Source organism: Hermetia illucens, chromosome 2 (genome assembly GCF_905115235.1).
Source record: "Hermetia illucens chromosome 2, iHerIll2.2.curated.20191125, whole genome shotgun sequence".
In the NCBI taxonomy this organism is placed as follows: domain Eukaryota; kingdom Metazoa; phylum Arthropoda; class Insecta; order Diptera; family Stratiomyidae; genus Hermetia; species Hermetia illucens.
In genome coordinates this window covers 14,766,972-14,789,002 of record NC_051850.1, presented here as the reverse complement: position 1 = coordinate 14,789,002, position 22,031 = coordinate 14,766,972, and the positions used below count along the sequence as shown (strand labels likewise).

General features: G+C 41.5%; 1 protein-coding gene across 1 annotated transcript in view; it reads left to right on the top strand.

Moving 5' to 3' along the window:
* LOC119647649 (titin-like) overlaps window positions 1-22,031 on the top strand; it is a 448,809-nt gene that overhangs the window by 288,231 nt on the left and 138,547 nt on the right. Inside the window, 5 exon segments of the mRNA XM_038048710.1 lie at window positions 11,762-13,340; window positions 13,420-13,649; window positions 13,731-15,095; window positions 15,160-17,961; window positions 18,027-21,982. Of these exon segments, the coding sequence (XP_037904638.1) occupies window positions 11,762-13,340; window positions 13,420-13,649; window positions 13,731-15,095; window positions 15,160-17,961; window positions 18,027-21,982 (9,932 nt within the window).

Below are 22,031 nucleotides of genomic sequence, written 5' to 3'. Positions count from 1 at the left end.
TTTCCATCGTCCATCGTCTATGGTCGAATTTGCGGGATAATGATTACATTATATTAGGAATAAGTAGTTTTCTTTTCTCACTTAAGGAGTCGGCCATTGCAGCGTCAGGAAAAAATGAGGTAGGCCATTGTAGGGTCAGGAAAAATGAGCATAATTCGGTAACAATTATGAAGTTTGGAAACAATGATGAAGTCAACCAAAAATGGCCAGATTACACTTACAATTTTTAATTTATGCTAAACAAACAACTTTGTTTTTCGATTATACATGGGGGCACGTTGGCACGGAAGATTTGGATATATTCTTTAAACGGCGTACTTAAAAACTTCATTAAAAAAATCATAATTTAAAAAAGGAAAAATTGTCCAAAAATTTACAAAACCTTTTTTTCTCCAAAAAAACTTAAAAATTTTTTTTAAAAAAAAGTTAAAAAATTTTTTTGTTATAAAAAAAAGTTAAAAATTTTGAAAAAAAGAGTTAAAAATTTGATTAAAAAAAGTTAACAATTTTTGAAAAAATCCTCCGAAAATTATAATATATTGCTGCATCTTCCAGGGAAGCGCCGAGTCCCTAATAAATTGAATTCAAATCAGTCTCCGTCAAAATTCAATGTAGTGTTAGAAAAAATGAGCATAATTTGGGGATTTTGGATTTGAGTGGGACAATAATGAAGTTAACTAAAAATGGACCGGTTACACTTACAATTTTTAATTTATGCTCAACAAACAATTTTTTTTTTTCGATTATACATAAGGGTGGTTGCAGGCACGGAAGATTTTTTTTTTGATATCTTGATTTTTACAAAAACGTCCAAAACATAAAAACATGTTTTTTTTTCAAAAAAAATTAAAATTTTTTTTTTAAAAAACAGTTAAACAATCTTTAAAAAAAAAGAATCCGAAAATTATAATATATTGCCAAAATACTACATACTTCCATGTAATGTGTATGTAATTGTCAAAATACAGTTAAAAGTCTAAATCAATCGATCAAGATCTGTCTGAGTTAAGGGCCGCCACAAAAAACAAAGTTTCGAGAAAAACGAGTTTCATATTTTCGGCACGCCCATATCAGGCTGAGAAGGATTACGCTCATATCAGGCTGAAAGAGGTTGTGCCCCTCTGACAATTTTACTGTCTTTACGCTTTGAGTATGCTAATATGGTATTGTACAATTATTAAATTAATTTGAGCAGATTTCGATATGGAGAATATTTTGAGACCTGAATACCATATAGAAGCAGCTTCATGATTTTTTTCAGATTTTTTGGTTGGGTAGTTTCTGAGAATGGATCCGTTAAAGAAATCATCACTTTCCACCCCTCCAACTACCCACCTTTCAAACAAATGTCAAAACTAAGATGGGCTTCGAAAAGTACTTTCATTTGATACCCAACATGACGATATTCGGTAAAAAAAAATGTTACACCCCCCTTTTGCATGCATGGGGACCTTTAATCTCAACGTATAAGAATATCAGTCATTGCATGTCTGGGCGTTTATAGTTCCAACCTTCTCACCAAATTTCGTGTCAATCGGTATAGCCGTTTCTGAGAATAGTGCGTGTGACAGACAGACACACAGTCAGACATTGAACCGATTTTAATGAGATTTTCTTTTGCAAGCAAAACCTTAAAATGCTTGTCGATTTATCACAAGCCATGGCTTACCTTCTCCACTAACACTTTTTGTGATTACAAAGGCAAACCCCAAGGAAAGGCTTCAATTTGCTCGGGAATACGTAAACAGGCCCGCAGGGTTTTGGCTTGACTTTATTTTTGCAGAAGAAAGCAAATACAACCTCTTGGGATGCGATGGAAGAGTGATTGTGTACAGAAAGCCAAACTCTGAGTTGGAAGAACGAAATATGGTTTCCACTGTGAAGCATAGCGGAGATGGTTTGACGGTTTGGGGGTGTATGACGGCGTCGGAGGTGGGAAATATAGTGCCAATCAAAGGGACTATAGACCACCGATACTATATTGACATTTTCAAAGAAAATTTAAAATTTTGTTTAAGAATCGAAGAATTGCCAAGTCCGCCATCCACTTAATGACGGATCGGACCAGTTGGAAAGCAACATGCTTTCACGGTTGTGGTCCACGGAACCCTTATCCTTGGGCAGCTGCAAAATTTATGACTTGCGGTTTCGTCCAGGGTAGAGGCAACTCATTAGACGCTGCCTCACCTGCGTCCTGGGAGCAGCGTGACCGAGGTGGTTACCAGGTGGTATTTGCTCCCTTTTATTAATTCAAAAACACGTCATGTATATGACACAAATCCGTCTTGTAAGAGAAAATTTGCGTGTCAATGCTATGAAAATCGAAATCAAACGAAGCTCTAAATTTTATCAGGATAACGACCCAAAGCTTACAGCTCACAACACAAACCTTTGGCATCTTTGCAATTGCCCAAATGTCATTAAAACAGCAGCCCAAAGCCCCGATCTCAACCCCATTGAGCATGTATGGAGTATTTTCGAAAAAAGGCTACGAGACCGCCACTTCACTATTGTTAACCAGATGGAGGAGATCCTGGAGGAAGAGTGGCTGAAAATCGACGCAGAAATAACAAAAAATTTGACGCAATCGATTGATCCTACCCTATGCTTAAAACTACTTAAAGTAGAGAAGTTAAAAGGACCAAGCTGTTGTGCGTTGTGATTTCGGCAAAGCCTAGGAATCGGGGAATGAAAGTAGTTCGACCAATGCAAAGGGCACATTGAAAATGTCTGCGTTACGCGTGTTAGAGAACGCAGGACAGCAAGTGATGTCCTTAGCGGCGGAGCAGTCCATCAGACCCGCGGAAAGTTTAAAAAATGTGCATAGATCCAGATAGGATAGATACACTGTTGTAGGAAGGGAAGGTTCAGAAAGCGGAGGTGGGAGAAGTAGTCCACACAAGGGAAGAAGAAGAGGGAACACTTTTTTAAGGGCAACACAATCACAGTTACGGAAGGGAGACCAGATCACGGAGCATTACTCGAGGGTATTCCTCACGAGGGAATTGAAGAGAGCTAAGAAAGGTTGGTCACACGTAAATGGAGAGAGGAGGGGGGCCCAGTTAATTCCTGCCAGGGCTGACTTCAGATCTTCGATGTTCGCCTTACGAAAGTTGAACTTGGTAGGCTTGCGAGCCACAGGAAAGTGGAGTCGAGATATCTGAGCATCGAACTCGAGAGCAGGATGACGGACGTCAAGGGCAACGTAAGACGGGGCATGAAGGGATAATCATGAAAAATCATTTTAGAACAAAACGTTGAACACTCTTCTATCCAAAATATGTCGTGAAATCCTTAAAATAAAGCAATTACAAAGCAAATATTTATTATAAAATGATTGTGGTATAAAATTTGGTTTGAATCAAAATCTGCCAAAAAATAATTATTCACTTAAACTGGTCGTTTAATGAAGCTAAAGCATGTCCTGTCGTTGTATTCTTACTAGCTATGTAAAAAACCCTTAGTTTTTTTCGGCCTTTTCTTCCCAAAAAATGACCTTTCTGATAGTAATGGGTTAATATGCATGAGAAATTCAAAGCTCCCCAGATACCAAAATGCAATTCAATTTAGTTCATTCCATCCATCATTCCTTCCTCATTTCTTTCTATAAAAGCAGTATTGCTCCCATCAGCAAAAAAAATATGACACCAAATTTTAAAATTTTTCGAAGAGTCGAACTTTAAAAAATCTAAAAATATGTAAGCCTATTTTTTTGTTGAGGATAGTGGGAGTTCTGAGTCCGCATCCACTTGATGATGGACCGGACCACTACCTAGCTTTTCCTCTGAAGGTGGGGCACCATTCAATGAGTGAAAAATCTTGTCTCTTTTAGGGAACTTGTATATATTATAGAAATTTAAAAGACCTTGCTTTTATGCCGCTCGCAACTTTTGACGAATCTTCCTTTCATGTCCGACAAAGCTGGACAACTACGCATAAAGTGTGGGTTCGTCTCCTCCTTTTCCTCGCATTGGCGACAATAAACTAAGCCACACTACCCAAAATTTCTATATGAGAAGCGGCGACTCCAACCTCTATTAGGGTTCTCATAGCTCTCTTGTGACTCCACGATCCTGCACGACGATTTTCACCTGTTAGCAGAAGTTCTGGAGGGGAGGATCACCTAATGGAAAACGTAATAGCCAATATTACTAAAAAGCTTCAGACCTTCCTCGATATTTATGTGTGGACCATTTTTAGTTTCAACATAATTTTAGGGGAAAACGTTCATAAGGATCAAAAATTAATAGAGGAAAAATTTGAAAAACAATGGAAACCACTATCCAGCACAAGGAGTGGATTATGTAGAAATTAATAAAAACTTTTCAAATATTCCAAGCTAGGTTCAAATTCTCGTCGTGTCTTTTTTTAGTGTTTTTATTACATTTTAAATTTTAACTAGAACGAGTTTCAGCTTAGTTGAATACATGTATCTGCACACAAAACAGAAATATTTATTTAAGCTCTTAGTGAAGACTGGTTCACCCCCTTAAGCCTAGGCGTTACTGACTCACTATACCTTAGCTAGAGGCTTTCGCATATGCGAAAATTTCCCAGCCTGATAAATATACCAAGTCTTGCATTTTTTTTCCATCTTTCGACAAAATGTCTTCACAGTGTATTTGTTCACATATCCCATCTTCTCAGCACTCTAATCTTGAGTAATCACTGCCTCATATTTTGAAAGAAAAAAATATAGTCGATTGATAGTTCGAAAGCAGTAACACCCTGAGGTTTAGTCGAGCGATTCACATTTTCTTTTCTGAATTTTCCCAATTTTTCTTTTTAAAAAAAGCCTCTCCGTCTTGCTAATGGCCTTGCTTTTATGTAGATAATCTACTAATGTTTCCCACAAGGCCACAAAAGATTTTTAGCTGTCACTTTTTTAACAGATGGAAATACTCGATTTCTGTGTTTTCAACGTATTTTTTTCTAGTCTTACATATTATTTGAATTGTTTATTCATGTCGTTGCGATAGTCGTCGGGTGATTCAGGGGTATTATGGCTACATTTAAATTTAGAAGTCCATATTATCTAAATCTCATTCCCATCACCATGTATATACAGCCCTGCACCCCTCCCCAAGTCAATATCAGTTTGTCCGTCTTTACACCCAATTTACCCAAAAACAGCTGGAATTATTATCATGAAATATATACGGTTGCCATTCACTCTTTGGTAGGGTAAAGCGCGTCAACCACACATACGTGCCACCGTTTGCGGTTACCTGACATACCTTCCAACTCCCACCACAACTTCCCGAGACATTCGCATTCCTCCTCTACTGTTCTGCGCCAAGTGTCCACACTCATCGGCAACCTTGGGAGAGTGGATTCCACTGCATGGCGTAGCCAGTCCCTCCTTAATATGTGACCTATCCACTGCCACTTCCGTCTTCCGATCACAGTGCGTACGAGTGCCATGCCTACGCGCCGACCATGTTCTTCGTTTGAGATAGTGTCAGGCCAGCGCACTCCGATGATATAGTCATGATCATTAAATGAGTGACATCATTTGCTAGTGACTTTAAGGGGGGCGAAAGGGAGTTGTAAAGTATTTGTTCACAGAATGTGTTCACGCGCAATGGAAGGGCCCAATTAGTATTTTGTGATCTACCATCTTCCGGGAAATAAAGTAGTGTACTGTTATGTCGATCAGAACTCATTGTCAGAGCCTCCCCAACTAAAATTTCTTTAAAAAAATCTTGATGATGCCCCCTTATACAATCTAGATCTGAAACTACATCCCATTGGAATATTTCCACATCAGTGGGGTTTCTCCTGAATTTCAAAGTTGTTCGTTCCTGAATTGAATTATTGTAGTTATATCATCCCAATTCTCCTAATTACCTAAATGCTCCCTAGAAGCTAGTCCAAGATAGGAATATTATTACCTCTACTGGTGCTCATCCTTTTCCCCGGGGAAATTTTTTACAAATCCTTATATAGGTCTAGCTTCTACACGTTGTTAACTTCCCTGGTTATCCAAGCACTATCTCACGTCAGATGATGTCCTTGTTCTACTATGTGTTTGACTAATGCAGATTGCTTATGTGGGTTGTTCTTCCTTATAGCAGATTCGGCCTCTTTTATATGTTCCATTACCTGAGTGTGGACTAATCTTTTGATTTGTACTACGTAAGCCACACAGTCAGAATAAGACTGTTCTTTAGAGTTCCTTTTTGCCGTTGATGGATTGGAACCGTGTTTTTAACGAGTAGCGTCTGCTGATTGAGGCAATCTAGAACTCCTGGCTTTTCGAACCGGTTCTTGAAACTATGCGTTAACTGTGACTAATCTGATAGTACCCACTTCCCCGGTTCCATGATCTCCTTTTTGAGAAATATGGAAAGTTATGTTCTCGAAGTCTGGCGCATTTCCTTTAAAATTTGATTCATGAAAACATATCTACTATATTCATTTTTCATTGCTGTGTCGAGGACGCACTTTATTCCTTTTTACCGTGGATCGATTTGTACGTTCGTTGAAATTCAATTGTTTTCGTGTAGATTTCGAAAATCTATTTTTCCAAGTCATTTTTAAATCTAGGAAAAATATTTCCCTCTTTTTCCAATTCCACAATGAATTCTATGTTTGTATAAGCCTTTTTAAACTTTTCAAGAAAGGCTGCTATTTCTGATCTTTTAACGATCACCAGCACTCGTCCAGAATTTGGACAGCATGGCACCCTATTCTCTAGCTTCTGCATAAATAATTTACATAAAAGCGGGGAGAAAGGTTCGCTAATCTCCTCCCCGGAAGTGGTTCCATAGAATGCTTTCATAGATTTGAGATAAGGCTCACTGATACATATGGATGCCGGTTTGTGCCGCTGCGTGTTCATGAGATTCTTTCTCCTTTTAAAAACTAAAATAGTTACCCGCATTGCTCTATTACTCCACAACCCTTCACTCGTAAAAAACGCTATTGGCCATCTGATCATAGGTAGAAAATGATAGATAGGTAGAGAAGATAACAACTGCTTTGCTTTTGTTAACACCAATAGCCTCTGATGTTGAGACGATATTTGAAAAGATCAATTGAAAAAAAGTCAAGCGACGACGGCTTTACGGTTTCTTACCAGGGCAGAGGCAAATCGTCAGACGCTGCCTCACCTCTGCCCTGGGAGCAGCGTGACCGCAGCGGCTCGCAGATGTTGAATGCTCCTTTATATAATTCGTAAAACACGACATGCCTACGAATTATATTGAGCGCAAATCCGCCTTGTTGACCAAAGCTGGCAAGGGCTGAAATATTCGTTTTGAGAATGAAGGGGGTCCTAAGTCCGCATCTACTTAATGCAGGACCGGACCAATTGAGGAGCAACTTACCCCTTCTTTTCTGGTCCACGGACCCCTCGCAGGGCTTGCACCCAAACTTGGTCCGGTCCTGCATTAAGTTGATGCGGACTTAGGACCCCCTTCATTCTCAAAACGAATCAATTGAAAGCAAAACCAGCAGGAAAAAGGCACAGAATATCATTGTGTATCTTTAACACATGTGGTTAATGTGTGGGTGTGTCAGTTTATCGATGGCGCTTAGATGGTTTTCTTGGGTGTGTTTCCCCATCTCATGTAGCAAACCATAAACAGCTGTGCAATGCCACATGCCCGCAACCACATGGGCGCACACCAATGCACTACATCACATACACGGCACTAACACTAGATTTTATGCGTTAAATTTTTCTCCCGCAATTGCCGTCGCGGTCGAAGATGCGCAATGATTTTTCTCCTTATAAAATTTCGAGGAATGCGCTGGTAGTTAAATCTCTGTATACAGTCTTCTTGGATCGGGCGAATCAAGGCACGATTTTTCATTTTTCATTTCTTCCGAAAAGTGATATATTTAACATTTGATCCTTTTCTCTAATTCTACGTACTTTAGCAATTAATTCTTTTCTAAACTTCTGAGCACAGTATGTAAAAACCCAGTCTAACAAATCTTATAAAATTGTAATATCCTTTATAATTGCTCGAATTGATTTTTCTACCAACCCTACTACTGGAGTACGGCGATGGGTATAATTTTTAAAGCTTTGTGTAAAACAGAGCCTATTGCCTGCCTGTCTATTTAGCTACTAGATGCATTTTTTTCTAATAGAATTAAACAGGGCATCAACAAGAGCTATGGGAACTATGAAGCATGGGTAGCGAATGACATGATTTTGCATTCTTTTAAGCGGGGCTTCCCATACATTGAAACATTTGCAATTTCTTATCTTCGAAGATATTTATATTAAATGAAGTCCAAAATTAATGTAAAAACAGACTCATAGTCTTGACGTTGGTTGTAAGACTTCAGCTAATGGATCCAAAAGTGCAGGATTAAAATTTAGCAGGCTCCTTTCTCAGAAACTATTTAACCTATAGACTTGGAGACCTCAAAATACAAAATATGGCACGGATCCGTTGTCTAATGGTGGCATTCTTTTAAAAATTGGCTGCGCCTAAACAGTCTACTTCTACATCGGCTACCACGGGCTTCCGCGGGGTCGCCATTTAAGCCTTACACTGTCACACGTCCTTATCTGTGATATTAGAAACTAAACTTATCTCGCTGATCATTAGAAAGCTTGATAGAAGTAGTGACGAAATAAAAATATAACCCCCATGTGAAGTTCAGGGAGTTAGCAAACTCCCAGACTACTCCACCCCCAAACAGGGTACATCATCTCATAGCCACACTCCTTCGATAATATGTCTTGAAGCACAAACTCTGTAGGCAGCCAGTACCTGAAAAACCAACCGGTTTATATCTCTCTTAAATTAATAATTTTTCCAAACAAATTTCAATTTTTCTTGACTAATTCCGGAATTTTCCCCTGGAAATTTCATAATTTCTTCAAAATTAAACTATTAAGAAAACAATGGGCCTTTCTTTCCCCAGGGAGTTTTATAATGATTAACGTCATACCAGGCATACCAAACTTAATATCCTTCTTAAAGAATTTTAGCCTACAATTAAAGCTAAGTTTAGCAAGGTCGTTTATAGCTTCCTTGAGGCAAGGTAGTTCTGCTATCGAAGGTCACAAATTTAATTTACTGGACTAGGAGATATTTGGTTACGTTACAGTTGCCGGACAATCATTATCAATTCTGATGTTATCTGTTCGACGATAAATGGCTCCACGAAAGATTCAGGAAATGCAAGAATTTTCACTCTGCGATGCCGGAAACGCGAGATATCGCGGAAAATCCACGGCCAGAAGGACTTGCCGAAAGCCCAGAAAACTGAAAATTTCCACGACCCCCGGCTCGTAAAAATTGGGAAAAATGCAACATTTTCGGATTGCAGTTCGTTTCGCTAAAAATTCAATTTCTTTGTTTCATTCCACATTGAAGACATTCCCAAATTGGTTGAGAAAACTAGGAATTTGACTAACATTCACACATAAACTTTTATTCCAATTATTATATCTTTTTGGCTGCAAATATAAGGACATTTTAATTCATTCAAAATAATAATGATTGTTTGTTTGTTTTTGCTCCATAAAGGAGGAAGTATAGGGCATCCATAGAGTCTATGGAAATGTAGGCACCTCAAAATATCACTGACCCCACGATATACATAAAAAAGCATGTCAGGAAATGCCAAAAAGAACAGTACCATTTTTCGACTCGGTATCCCTTGCAACCCCTATTAAGTAATCGTTTTGGTTTCCCAATTTCTTGTAGTTCATACACATACATACACGCAATAATAATCCCTAACCCAGAGGTCGAACATTTCACAACAGTACAATATCTAAAAGAGGCAACAATATGGAAATTTTGGTGTAAATCCTGTTATGACTAGCAGCAATTAAATAAACTCAAATAGTTTTTCAAAGAAAATTTCTTGCTCGCAAACGATTAGTAGGTCTGAATACGATATTCAAAACCCAGAGGGTCGATATAGAAATCAACATATTTTTTGAAGAACTCATCACCGGAGGCGAGAAGTGGATCACATACAGCGGAAAATTAGCCTATTTGCAACCTGGTAACTCCCCAAGGAAGGTCCCTTCTTCATGGAAAGAAAATTATGTTAACCATATGATGGAACATTTGTAGCCGTCAACCTTATGGACATTTTCTTGATAATTACATGATTCTTGCTGAGAAATACTGTTAAAAACTTAGTGCAAAAAATCAGGAATGGAGTTACCTTCCACGACAAAAATACCACGTATAACCTTCATAGCTCGACAGAAATTAAGCAAATTCGATATGGAATCCTTTCTCATCTAGCATAGTCTCCTAATCGTACTTCATCCGACTTCAACCTATTGCTTTCGTAACAAAACATCTTAAACAGGACACTTTTCGAACAATTTCTACAGGGAGGGACTTGATTGTTTAATATTAGTTTCGCTTATCACTCATGCATGCAATTGCATTTATTTAAAGGAAAAGAACTCACTTCCTCTTAGCAGTGAAAGGTGGCCCCCACTGACTGTGAAAAAAAAATACCGGGAACGGGGCAATATTTGACGTCCCTGCGACCACTTCTCATTTTCCAATAATTAATTAACTGACGGAATTTTGACCTCTAACGCAAAATAGTACGAACCAGCAACATTTTCGAAAAATTATGGCTCAATTACAAAACCAGCCTAAAAATCATATCAACCTGACTCTCTTTATGATTGGAAAACTGGCCACTCTCTCTATGGTTCGGAAAGTGGCTCACCTACGTCTGTCAGGTTTTCCAAGCCCCTGGTGCGACAATTTTGTTTATTTGCGTAAACAAATAAAAGACCCTTCACTCAGAATAATTTTGCCTAAACAAGATTTTCTCGTCCTTGAATTTACAACACCCAATCAGGGACCGTCTGCCGTTTCCATCGTGTATATCTGAGCATCTAGCTTTTGTGTACTTTTATATTTTAAAAATGGCGTAAAATTTAAAATAACACCGCTCCCTGTTTGTTTGATCCTGAACTCCTTACCTTCTAATGTACCAAAGGACCTGTAAATTCAACTGCTGAAGTCTGAAAGCATTAAAAGCTATGACCTGCAGTTTCGTCCAGGGCAAAGACAATTCATCAGACGCTGCCTCACCTCTGCCCTTGGAGCAGCGTAACCAAAGTGGTTACCAGGTGGTATTTGCTCCCTTTTATTTCAAAAACACGTCATGTGTATGAATTATAACGAACACAAATCCGCCTTGTAAAATTTTTAGGCCTAAGTCGGCCAACACTAAACTAAAATTCTGTTTAAGAATCGAGTGATTTATAAGTCGCCCATCCACTTAATGGCGGATCGGATCTGGGCGAAACTGCAAGTCATAAATTTTACAACTTGGGTGCTTGCCCAAGGATGATGGTTCCGTGGACCACAAACGTGAAATCATACTGCTTTCCAACTGATCCGGGATGGCGGACTTAGGAATCCCTCAATTCTTAAACAAAATTTCATTAGAAGCTCTTCAATCTGCTACTCTTGGATGAATATAATATATGGGTTAGTCGACTCAAACTTTCATTTGCTTCTCTATATTCGATGTTAACCGGGCGGCTTAACCGATTTAATAGAGAAGCAGCATCCCATCGCATCTGTAATCTCACCATAAGCCCCCTCCCCCCAATCTAACAGAAGGAATCCTATTAAAAGTGAATCCAGGACAATTTTTGTTAACTGACTCCCGAAGCTTTTCGAACACTATCAAAAAAAAACAAGAACTATGCCCACTGCAAATAATTAAACGTTTTTTTATGTCATTAAGTTTATGACGGTTACTTTTTTAACATTATTTCTTTTTTTTATCCCTTCCACAGTTCATGGTGTACAAGGACAAGGTGGTATGATCCAAATGCAACCGCAAACACACATATATCAACAAGGAGATATAAGTCCACCTGTATTTGAACGAATTTTCAAAAATGCACGGTTTGCACAGGGTGGAAATGCTCTATTCGAAGGACGACTTCGAGGCAATCCCAAACCAGTGGTAAACTGGACTCGAAAAGGCGCACCACTTCTCGAGTCACAGAAGTACCATATGAGTTACAATGAAACAACTGGAGATATTTCCTTGTTAATCAATCAAATTGGACCAGGAGATGAAGGCGAATATACTTGCACTGCTCGCAATCAATATGGCGAGGCCATCTGCTCCGTCTTCATTCAACCTGAAGGGCAACCTATGCCACAAATACAACCGATACCACAATATGATAAATCTTTGTACACAAATGGATACTCTTACACATCTGTCGAGGAGGAATTCCGTGTAGACACATTTGAATATCGTCTATTGCGCGAAGTTTCTTATCGTGAATCGATCACGCGTCGTTCATCATACGAATCAGATTTCAAACTTAGTACTGAAATAGATCGTAGCTTAGGACCAGCTCATCCACCACAAATACAGACGAAACAACGAAATACAAAACTTATTGAAGGTTCAGATGCTCTATTCACAGCCAAGGTATCTTCGAACCCACGCCCACGCTTGACATGGTTCCATAATGGGCAACGTATCATCCCATCTAGTAAACATGATATTAGCTACTCGAATAATATGGCAACGCTGCGCGTCCGCAATGCCAATTCTCAGGATGCAGGACATTACACAATGCTAGCAGAAAACACCCAAGGATGTGTGGTTTCTTCAGCAGTGCTAGCTGTTGAGCCAGCACAGGAAGTTCCTGGTCATGAACCACGACCAGTTGACACAACCGCTGAACAGGCCGAAGCTGGCAAGGCTCTCCCACCGGTATTTACCAAAGCCTTCCAGGATCGGGAAGCGACCGAATCAAAAATGGCGCGCTTCGATTGTCGCGTCACAGGTCGTCCATACCCAGAAGTCATCTGGCTTATCAACGGTCGTCAAATTCATGACGATGCTACCCATAAGATCCTTGTCAACGAAACAGGTAGTCATTCTCTTATGATCACCAACGTTAGCCGCAACGATGCAGGCGCAATACAATGTTTAGCTAGAAATAAAGCAGGCGACGCCGCCATCCAAGCTAATCTAACAGTTTTGGAAAAGGAGCAAATTGTAGCGCCCAAATTCGTACAACGCTTCACCACGGTTAACGTTAGAGAAGGTGAGCCTGTCACGCTTTCGGCCCGGGCTGTTGGAACACCAATCCCAAGAATTACTTGGCAGAAGGATGGAGTGCAAATCTCATCCAGCAATGATGTTTACATTGGAGTAGATGGTGGCGCGACTGCCCTAGAAATTCCAAGGGCTCGTGCCTCCGATTCGGGATGGTATCAGTGTACAGCACAGAACGTAGCCGGATCGACTGCTACCCGTGCTCGCCTCCACGTCGAGACTCCGAAAACACCGGTTCAGGAACAAAGACGTCTTCACTTCCCCCGACCAACTAAAATTATCGAACCAGAGTAAGTACAAGCCAAATCTAGTTTTGCGTCTACCTCTGATTTTGAATTGGATTGAAATGTTTCGACATCTTTCATACAGACCTGCCCCAGGACCAGAAATTATTTATCTGCGTCATGTAGAACGCGCTAAACCACACTTGCGTCCAGGCGAAGAAGATCGTGTCTATCCTCCACCACAGTTCATTATCCCATTGAGAGATGTGAATCAATATGAAGGTGGAAAGATCCACCTGGAAGCTCGTATTGAACCAGTTGGAGATCCTTCTATGGTTGTTGAGTGGTTCTTCAATGGGAAACCAATGAGAGCAAGTAAGTATCCTTCGGCGAGATTGAAAATAAAATGGAGGAAGAGGCTGTAAATTAATAAAAAAAAAATTAAAATTATTCTAGGTTCCCGAGTCACTTCGATTTTCAAATTTGGCTTCATTGCACTTGATATGATTGGCACGATCACCGAGGATAGTGGTGAATACGTTTGTCGCGTATCAAACGCCAAGGGTGTTGCAGAGTCACGTTCAATCGTGAACATCATACAACGTGAATCCATTGAAAAATCTTCTCAACACCCCGAGAGCTTGCAATATATTCAGCAGCTGGAGGACTATTCAAAATACCAGCGCCAAGAGAGCATGGAGGAATCAACCAATCAAAAACCAGTCTTCATTCGCCCACTCCAAGATCAGGGTGAACTTGAAGAAGGACGTAATGCTCATTTCGAGGCTCAACTTACACCAGTCAGCGATCCAACAATGCGTGTTGAATGGTACAAAGATGGTCGCCCAATAACAGCTAGTTCGCGAATCACTGCAATCTTCAACTTCGGCTATGTCTCCCTTAACATCCTGCACCTACGGGCTGAAGATGCTGGTTCGTACACTGTTCGAGCTGTTAATCGACTTGGCGAAGCGATAAGTACCGCGACAATGCGCATCAGAATTAAGAGCACTGTCACTGGTGATTTAGAGATCCCAGAACAACAACGTTACATTGAGAAAGTTGAAGAGCTTGAAGCCTATCAAAAGTCACAGCGAGGCAAATACGTCCAGGAGATTCCTGAAAGCACTCAACCTCCTGAGTTCAAAACACCAATCAAAGATCAACTGAACATTAAGGAAGGTGGTTATGCCCACTTTGAAGCTCGCTTGGAACCAGTTGGTGATACCACCATGCGTATTGAATGGCTAAAGGACGGACGTCCACTTGAAGCCAGCTCCCGAAGCACAACATTCTTTAACTTCGGATACGTGGCACTTACTATTAAACAAGTCACTATCCACGATGTTGGTGTATATTCGTGCCGTGCCTACAATGCAATGGGGCAGGCGACGACAAGTGCTAATTTGAGCGTTGTCACAAAGAAGGATATCCAATACGATTCACAACATCCAGGAGGATTGCAGAAGATTCACCACTTGGAGGATACGTCACGATACACCAAATCAACGGAGGAAGAAACGCGCGTTACCCAGAAACCTCGGTTCTTGGGACCAATGAAGGGAACTAATCGTATCCTGGAAGGCCAACGTGCTCACTTTGAAGCACGTGTCGAACCCCAGAATGATCTTACAATGAAGATTGAATGGTATCATAATGGACAACCAATCATGCCAGCGAACCGTATCCAAACTTACTACGATTTCGGATACGTAGCACTTGATATCTCAGCCGTTCGCGCTGAAGACGCTGGCCAATATACAGTTGTAGCTAGAAACAGTTTGGGTGAAGCACAGTTGTCTGCAACGATGATAGTAGAAAGTAAGTCAAATCAACCGTTTTTTCTTATTTAGAAACCTTATAATCCCTATCCCTATCTTTCCAGCTCGTTCTAGCATAGATACCTCTAGCATGCATAGAGGTACCTACGAAAAAACCCGAAAACTGGAAGACTCGAAATTTGTCGAGCCGCAATATGATATTGAGGAAATTTCAAAATCAAAACCAATATTTGTCGTACCCCTTTCGGATCCTCAACCAATGCATGAAGGAAGAAACATCCACTTGGAATGCAGATTAGAACCAATGGGCGATCCAACCATGCGTGTCGAATGGTTCCACAATGGTCGTCCAATCACAGTCGGATCAAGGTTCCGCACTTACTATGATTTCGGATTTGTCGCTTTAGACATCATCCAAACCACCGCATTAGATTCAGGAGAATACACAGTTCGCGCAACCAATCACTTGGGATCTGCCCATACTTCGGCTTGTGTTCGCATAATTAGCCGCTCAGACGTAGTTACTGAAACCCAAAACGAACAATCTATGGAACAGATCCAAATGTTGGAAGACTCAAGCAGACGTCGCCAACAGGTTACTGAGGACATCACTGTCATGCAAGCACCTCAGTTTACTCGACCTCTACATAATATTGAAACGGTTGAAGGGACAAACGTTCATCTTGAATGCCGTTTGCAACCAGTAGGTGATCCTACAATGAGAATTGAATGGTTGGTCAACGGTAATCCCGTGAAAACTGGACATCGCTTCCGACCTGCTTATGAGTTCGACTATGTAGCTCTAGATTTGCTTGGCGTTTACGCTGCAGATTCAGGTGTCTACACCTGTCAAGCAATGAATCAACTTGGCGAAGCCGTAACATCATGCTCAGTACGTATCATTGCCAAGAAGGACCTTATCCTTGAGACCCAACACCCATCGGGTCTGGAAAAAATTCAATATCTGGAAGATACCTCCCGTTATAAGCGAACTGAATTTGTAGATGAGCTTGTTAATATCAAGCCTAGATTTTTAACTCATCCAAAAAGTCTAACCAACATGCGGGAGGGTAGACACGCCCACTTTGAGTGCAAGATTGAACCAGTTACAGATTCTAATCTGAAGGTAGAATGGTACAAAAATGGCCACCCAATCACCGTCGGTCACCGATTCAGACCAATTCATGATTTCGGATATGTAGCTCTGGATATAATCGACTTGATTGCTGAGGACTCCGGTACTTACACCTGCCGTGCCGTCAATCTCGTTGGATCGGACGAAACTAGCTGCGACCTTGTTTGCCGAAGTGGTGAACAAATCTTAACAGTTACTCAAAACGAAGCCGGTCTAGAGCAGATCCATTATCTAGAAGACAAATCGAAGTATCGACGCATCGAAGAAATTGATGAAACTACCAAGCAAGCGCCAATTTTCACCACATCGTTGAAAAATGTTGAAATCAAAGAAGGTCAACGTGCCCACTTCGAATGTCGCCTGATTCCAGTGTCAGATCCAACTATGAAAGTCGAATGGTATCATAACAACGCCCCACTTAAATCGGGCTCGCGTTTCACTGAAACAAACAACTTTGGATTTGTAGCCTTGGACATAATGTCGTGCCTACCAGAAGATGCAGGCACGTATACTTGCCGTGCACTGAACGCATTAGGAGAAGCTGTAACATCAGCTATTGCAGTAGTACATACCAAAAAATCCATCTATCTGGAATCCCAGCACGAAAGTGCTCTCCAAAGCTTACATCGTTTGGAAGATACTTCCAGATACCAACGCGAAAGTGTTCAAGAAGAAATTATTACTCAAGCTCCAGTCTTTACCATGCCAGTACGCGACATCAAAGTCGCTGAGAATCAAGCCGTTCATTTTGAAGCTCGGTTGATCCCAGTCGGAGATCCCAAACTCAAAGTTGAATGGCTACGAAATGGTGTACCAATTCAGGCATCGAATCGTGTCACAACAATGCATGACTTCGGCTATGTTGCCTTGAATATGAAATACGTGAACCCAGAAGATTCCGGAACTTACACTTGCCGAGCCATCAATGAATTGGGTCAAGCTGTAACCTCCGCCGCCTTGATTGTCCAATCTAAGGCAGCCTTGCAGCTTGAAACGCAACACGAGACAGCTTTGCAGAAAATCCATCAACTCGAAGATCATACTCGCTATCAACGGCGAGAAGAAGAGGAATTAGAGGTCACGCAACCACCTCGCTTCATCACCCAATTGACAGGTCCTACAAATCTTGTAGAAGGTCAAAGCGCGCATTACGAATGCCGTATTGAACCATATCCTGATCCAAACCTTAAGGTTGAATGGTTCCATAATGGAAAGCCCCTCACTACGGGACACAGGTTCCGCACGTCATATGACTTCGGCTTTGCAGCCTTGGATGTTCTTACCGTCTACGGCGAAGATAGCGGCGAATACACTTGCCGCGTAACAAACCGTATTGGACAAGCTCAATCTTCGATTCGTTTGAATGTCCAAACTAGATCAGGAATTGTTCACGATACTTTACATGAAGGAGCTATGGAAAAACTTAGCTATCTTGAAGATGAATCTCGCTTCAAGCGAAAGCCTGAGGAAGACCAATACATCGCAGAACGACCCCAATTTGGCAGACCACTTCGTAATGCTGCCGCTCCAGAAGGACAACCAATTCACTTGGAGGCAACTCTTACGCCAGTTAATGACCCAACTATGCGCGTAGAATGGTATTGCAATGGACGCCCAATCCAAACTGGACACCGTTTCAAGACAACCTACGACTTCGGTTTTGTGGCTCTTGATATTTTGTACGCCCACGCTGAAGACACTGGCACGTACATGTGCAAAGCAAAGAACGCTGTAGGCGAAGCTGTGACAACATGCGCAGTAAATGTTTCAGGTAAGTTTTAAGATATTTTTCGCCGCTTGTATATGATTAACATTTCTGATGTCGTATTGTTATAGCCAACGCTGGGTTGTATTTGGACACATTGGACGAACAACGATTGCAGAAGATTCGACAATTAGAAAGCTATGAACGGCCAAAATCACCTGAAAAGGAAGTCCCTGGTCAAAAGCCTGTGTTCTTGACCCCATTGACAAGCTTGGAACACTTGAAGGAAGGTGACCACGCCCATCTTGAATGTCGCGTAGAACCCATCAATGATCCTAATTTGAAGATCGAATGGTTCGTCAATGGAAAAGCTATCCGTGCAGGACATCGTTTCAGGACAACACATGATTTCGGATACGTTGCTCTGGATGTACTTTACGTGTACGGCGAAGATACAGGAACGTACATGTGCCGGGCAACTAACCTTCTTGGTGAAGCTGTCAACACTTGCAACATTCGTTGCTTGAATAGGCGCAGTATCATCCTCGATACACAACATCCAGATGGTCTTGAGAAGATTCAAAAACTTGAAGCTAAAGCTGCACCAGCTCGTGCTGAACCACAAGATCAGCCAATCAGTCCACCCAGCTTTATCACTGAACTCCGTGGAACCACTGAAATTTATGAAGGTGAAACCGCTCACTTTGAAGCTCAAGTCACACCCGTTCATGATCCAAACTTACGCATCGAATTCTATCATAATGGAAAGCCATTGCCTTCGGCCGCTCGTTTCCATATCACGTTTGACTTCGGATACGTTGCACTTGATATCACACATGCCGTACCCGAAGATGCTGGCGAGTATTCTGTCCGTGCTGTAAATGCTCTTGGACAATGCGTCTCATCAATCAACTTGAGAGTGATTGCCAAGGGCAGCATCATTTCCGAACCTCAACATCCTGAAGGTTTAGAGAAGATCAGACAATTGGAACAAGCTCAACCTCATAGGCGACCTGAAGTTGCCGAACCAATCACTCGACAACGACCAGTGTTCACACAACCGCTTCAAAATATTGACTACATTGCAGAAGGACAGACTGCGCACTTTGAGTGCAGATTGATCCCTGTTGGTGATCCAACACTTAAGGTTGAATGGTTCCGAAATGAGAAACCAATTGAGGATAGCTCACGTATTACCAAACAACATGAGTTCGGATATGTATCCATGGATATTCAACACATCCGCGAAGAAGACGAAGGAGTCTACATGTGCCGCGCAACTAATCCACTTGGTGAAGCTGTAACCACAGCTTCAATGCGTGTAGTGACCAAGGCAAGCATTCAATTAGATACCCAACATCCAGAAGGTATGCGTAGGATTCAACAGCTAGAAGCTCCTACCGCACCTCGTCCAGAAGAACCTGAACGCGAATTCGGAAAACCAGTATTTACTCAACTTCTCACTGGACCATCAGAACTATGGGAAGGTCAGCACGCCCACTTCGAGGCACGCGTAGTCCCAGTTGGAGATCCAACTATGCGTTTCGAATGGTATGTAAACGGAGTAGAATTGAAAATGGGTTCAAGATTCCGAACCACTCATGACTTTGGATTCGTCACCTTGGACATCAATTCAGTAGTAACCAACGATAGTGGTGTCTACATGTGCAAGGCTATCAACAAATCAGGCGAGGCAGTCTCTTCAGTTGCCATGAAAGTTAAGCCAAAATCTGCGATCTCAGGAGAGCCTTTGCTCCCTGAATCGTGGGAGAAGATCCAATTGAAGGAGGCTGAAATGAACCGTGTCCCAGAAATGTTTGTTGACACAACACCACAACAAGCTCCAGTATTCACTACTCATTTGCAAAGTTATGACAAACTGGTTGAAGGCCAATATATTTTATTGGAAGCTCAAGTGGAACCCCGTGCTGATCCCAACTTGCGCATTGAATGGTTCAAAAATGGTATCAGTTTAACAACAGGTGCTCGCATCAAGAGCACATTCGACTTTGGTCATGTTACCCTGTCCATTAACGGATTGAGAGATGACGACTCTGCTATCTATACCTGCAAGGCCACCAATCTACTTGGTGAGGCCGTTTCAACCAGCAGCTTGAAAATTCAAGACAAGCATTGGCTGTTGGGTGAGAGTCTCCATCCGGATGCACTTCCACGTATCGATCAATTGGAGCAACCACGCATTGTACCTAAGGAGATTTCTGAACCTGTTTACGAATCACCGGTATTCATCACTCACTTGAACAACATCGAGTGCAAAGAAGGTGACAATTGTCACTTTGAATGCAATGTTGAACCATCTAAAGATCCTACTATGCAAATTGAATGGTTCAGAAACGGAAAACCATTGGAAGCTGCTGCCAAATTCAAGAGCACTTATGACTTCGGCTACTGTGCATTAGATCTGACGCACGCTTATGCTGAAGACTCTGCGCTGTATACATGCAAAGCAACTAACAGCAAGGGCACAGCCTCAACTTCAGGAACATTGAAATGCACAAGTGCAGCAACCATGTTCTTGGATACGCAACATCCTCAAGGACAAGCAGGTTTCGAGAAGATCCAAGAGACTGATCAAGCACTCCAGGATAGATACAAACCAACTAGTGAGAAGCCTGAAACAATATATCCAAAACCAGTCTGGATTGTTCCTCTCCAACCGGAATTCCGTTTATCTGAAACTCAACCCCTTCACTTGGAAGGCACAGTTGAACCTAAAGAAGATCCTAATCTTAAGATTGAATGGTACTTCAATGGTAAGGTCTTGCAACATGGATCACGCTTTAAGATGTCCAATGAATTCGGCTTCGTTACACTTGATCTTATTGAAGTGTATGAACGTGACCAAGGTACTTATACATGCAAGGCGTACAATAAGGCCGGAGAAGCATTCACTTCCACAACCGTTTTCTGCATTGGAAAGGAAGGTATCATCGAACAAACCCAACATCCAAAAGGAGCCGAAGGTCTTGAAGGCATTCAAAACCTCGAAGAATCTCTTCGCCGCCACGAGCTGAAACCAGAAGAACCTGATTCAGGAATGGCACCACGCTTCACTACCGAATTCACATCAATATATGACATTGGAGAAGGAGAGGTTGCTCACTTCGAAGCAACTCTTGTACCTACAGGAGATCAAACAATGGTCATTGAATGGTTCTACAATGGAAAGACATTGGCCGCTAGCCACAGATATCGCACAGTTTATGCCTTCGGAATGGTTGTCCTGGAAGTTCTTGGAACTAAGATCGAAGACTCCGGAACTTACAGCTGTCGCGCTACTAACAAATGGGGTCAAGCCGAGATTAGTGTTACTCTAGGATGTGTCGATAAAACTAAAGGTCAAAAACCAAGATTTATCACTCACATTCAAAATCTCTCAGGACTCAAAGACGGCCAATCAGCTCACTTTGAATGCACGCTCGTCCCTGTCAACGATCCAGATATGAAGGTTGAATGGTTCCACAATGGAAAGCCACTTCGTCACTCCACACGTATCAAGCCAGTATCTGACTTCGGCTATGTAGTCCTAGATATTGCATACGTTCAGAGCCATGACAGTGGTGAATATGTCTGCCGAGCATCAAACAAATACGGCGAAGACTTTACCAAGGCATCACTTCAATGCTTTGGAAAAGGTGGTGTATACCTCGACAGTTTACAACCAGATTCATTGCCTAAGATCCGAGAACTGGAGCGACCAACTACCAGCCAAACAGCTGGACCACCAACACCCGTCGCTGAACCACCTAAATTCATCACTCAAATTCAAGATATCACCAGATTGGTGGAAGGACAAAGTGCTCACTTTGAGGCTCGTCTTACGCCAGTGACTGACCCAGATCTTAAAGTGGAATGGTTCTATAATGGAACCAAGCTTCCACATGGACACAGATATCGCACTTTCCACGACTTTGGAATTGTTATCCTTGACATTCTCTACTGCTATGAAGAGAATTCGGGTGTGTACGAATGTCGCGCGACCAATAAATACGGCATGGACTCTACCAAGGCTACAATGAAATGTATATCAAAGGCGAACTTAATCCTGGACTCGCAACTACCGCGAGTAAGTATTCCTTTTGAAGTTCCTTTACTAACGATACTCCAAGTGTGTC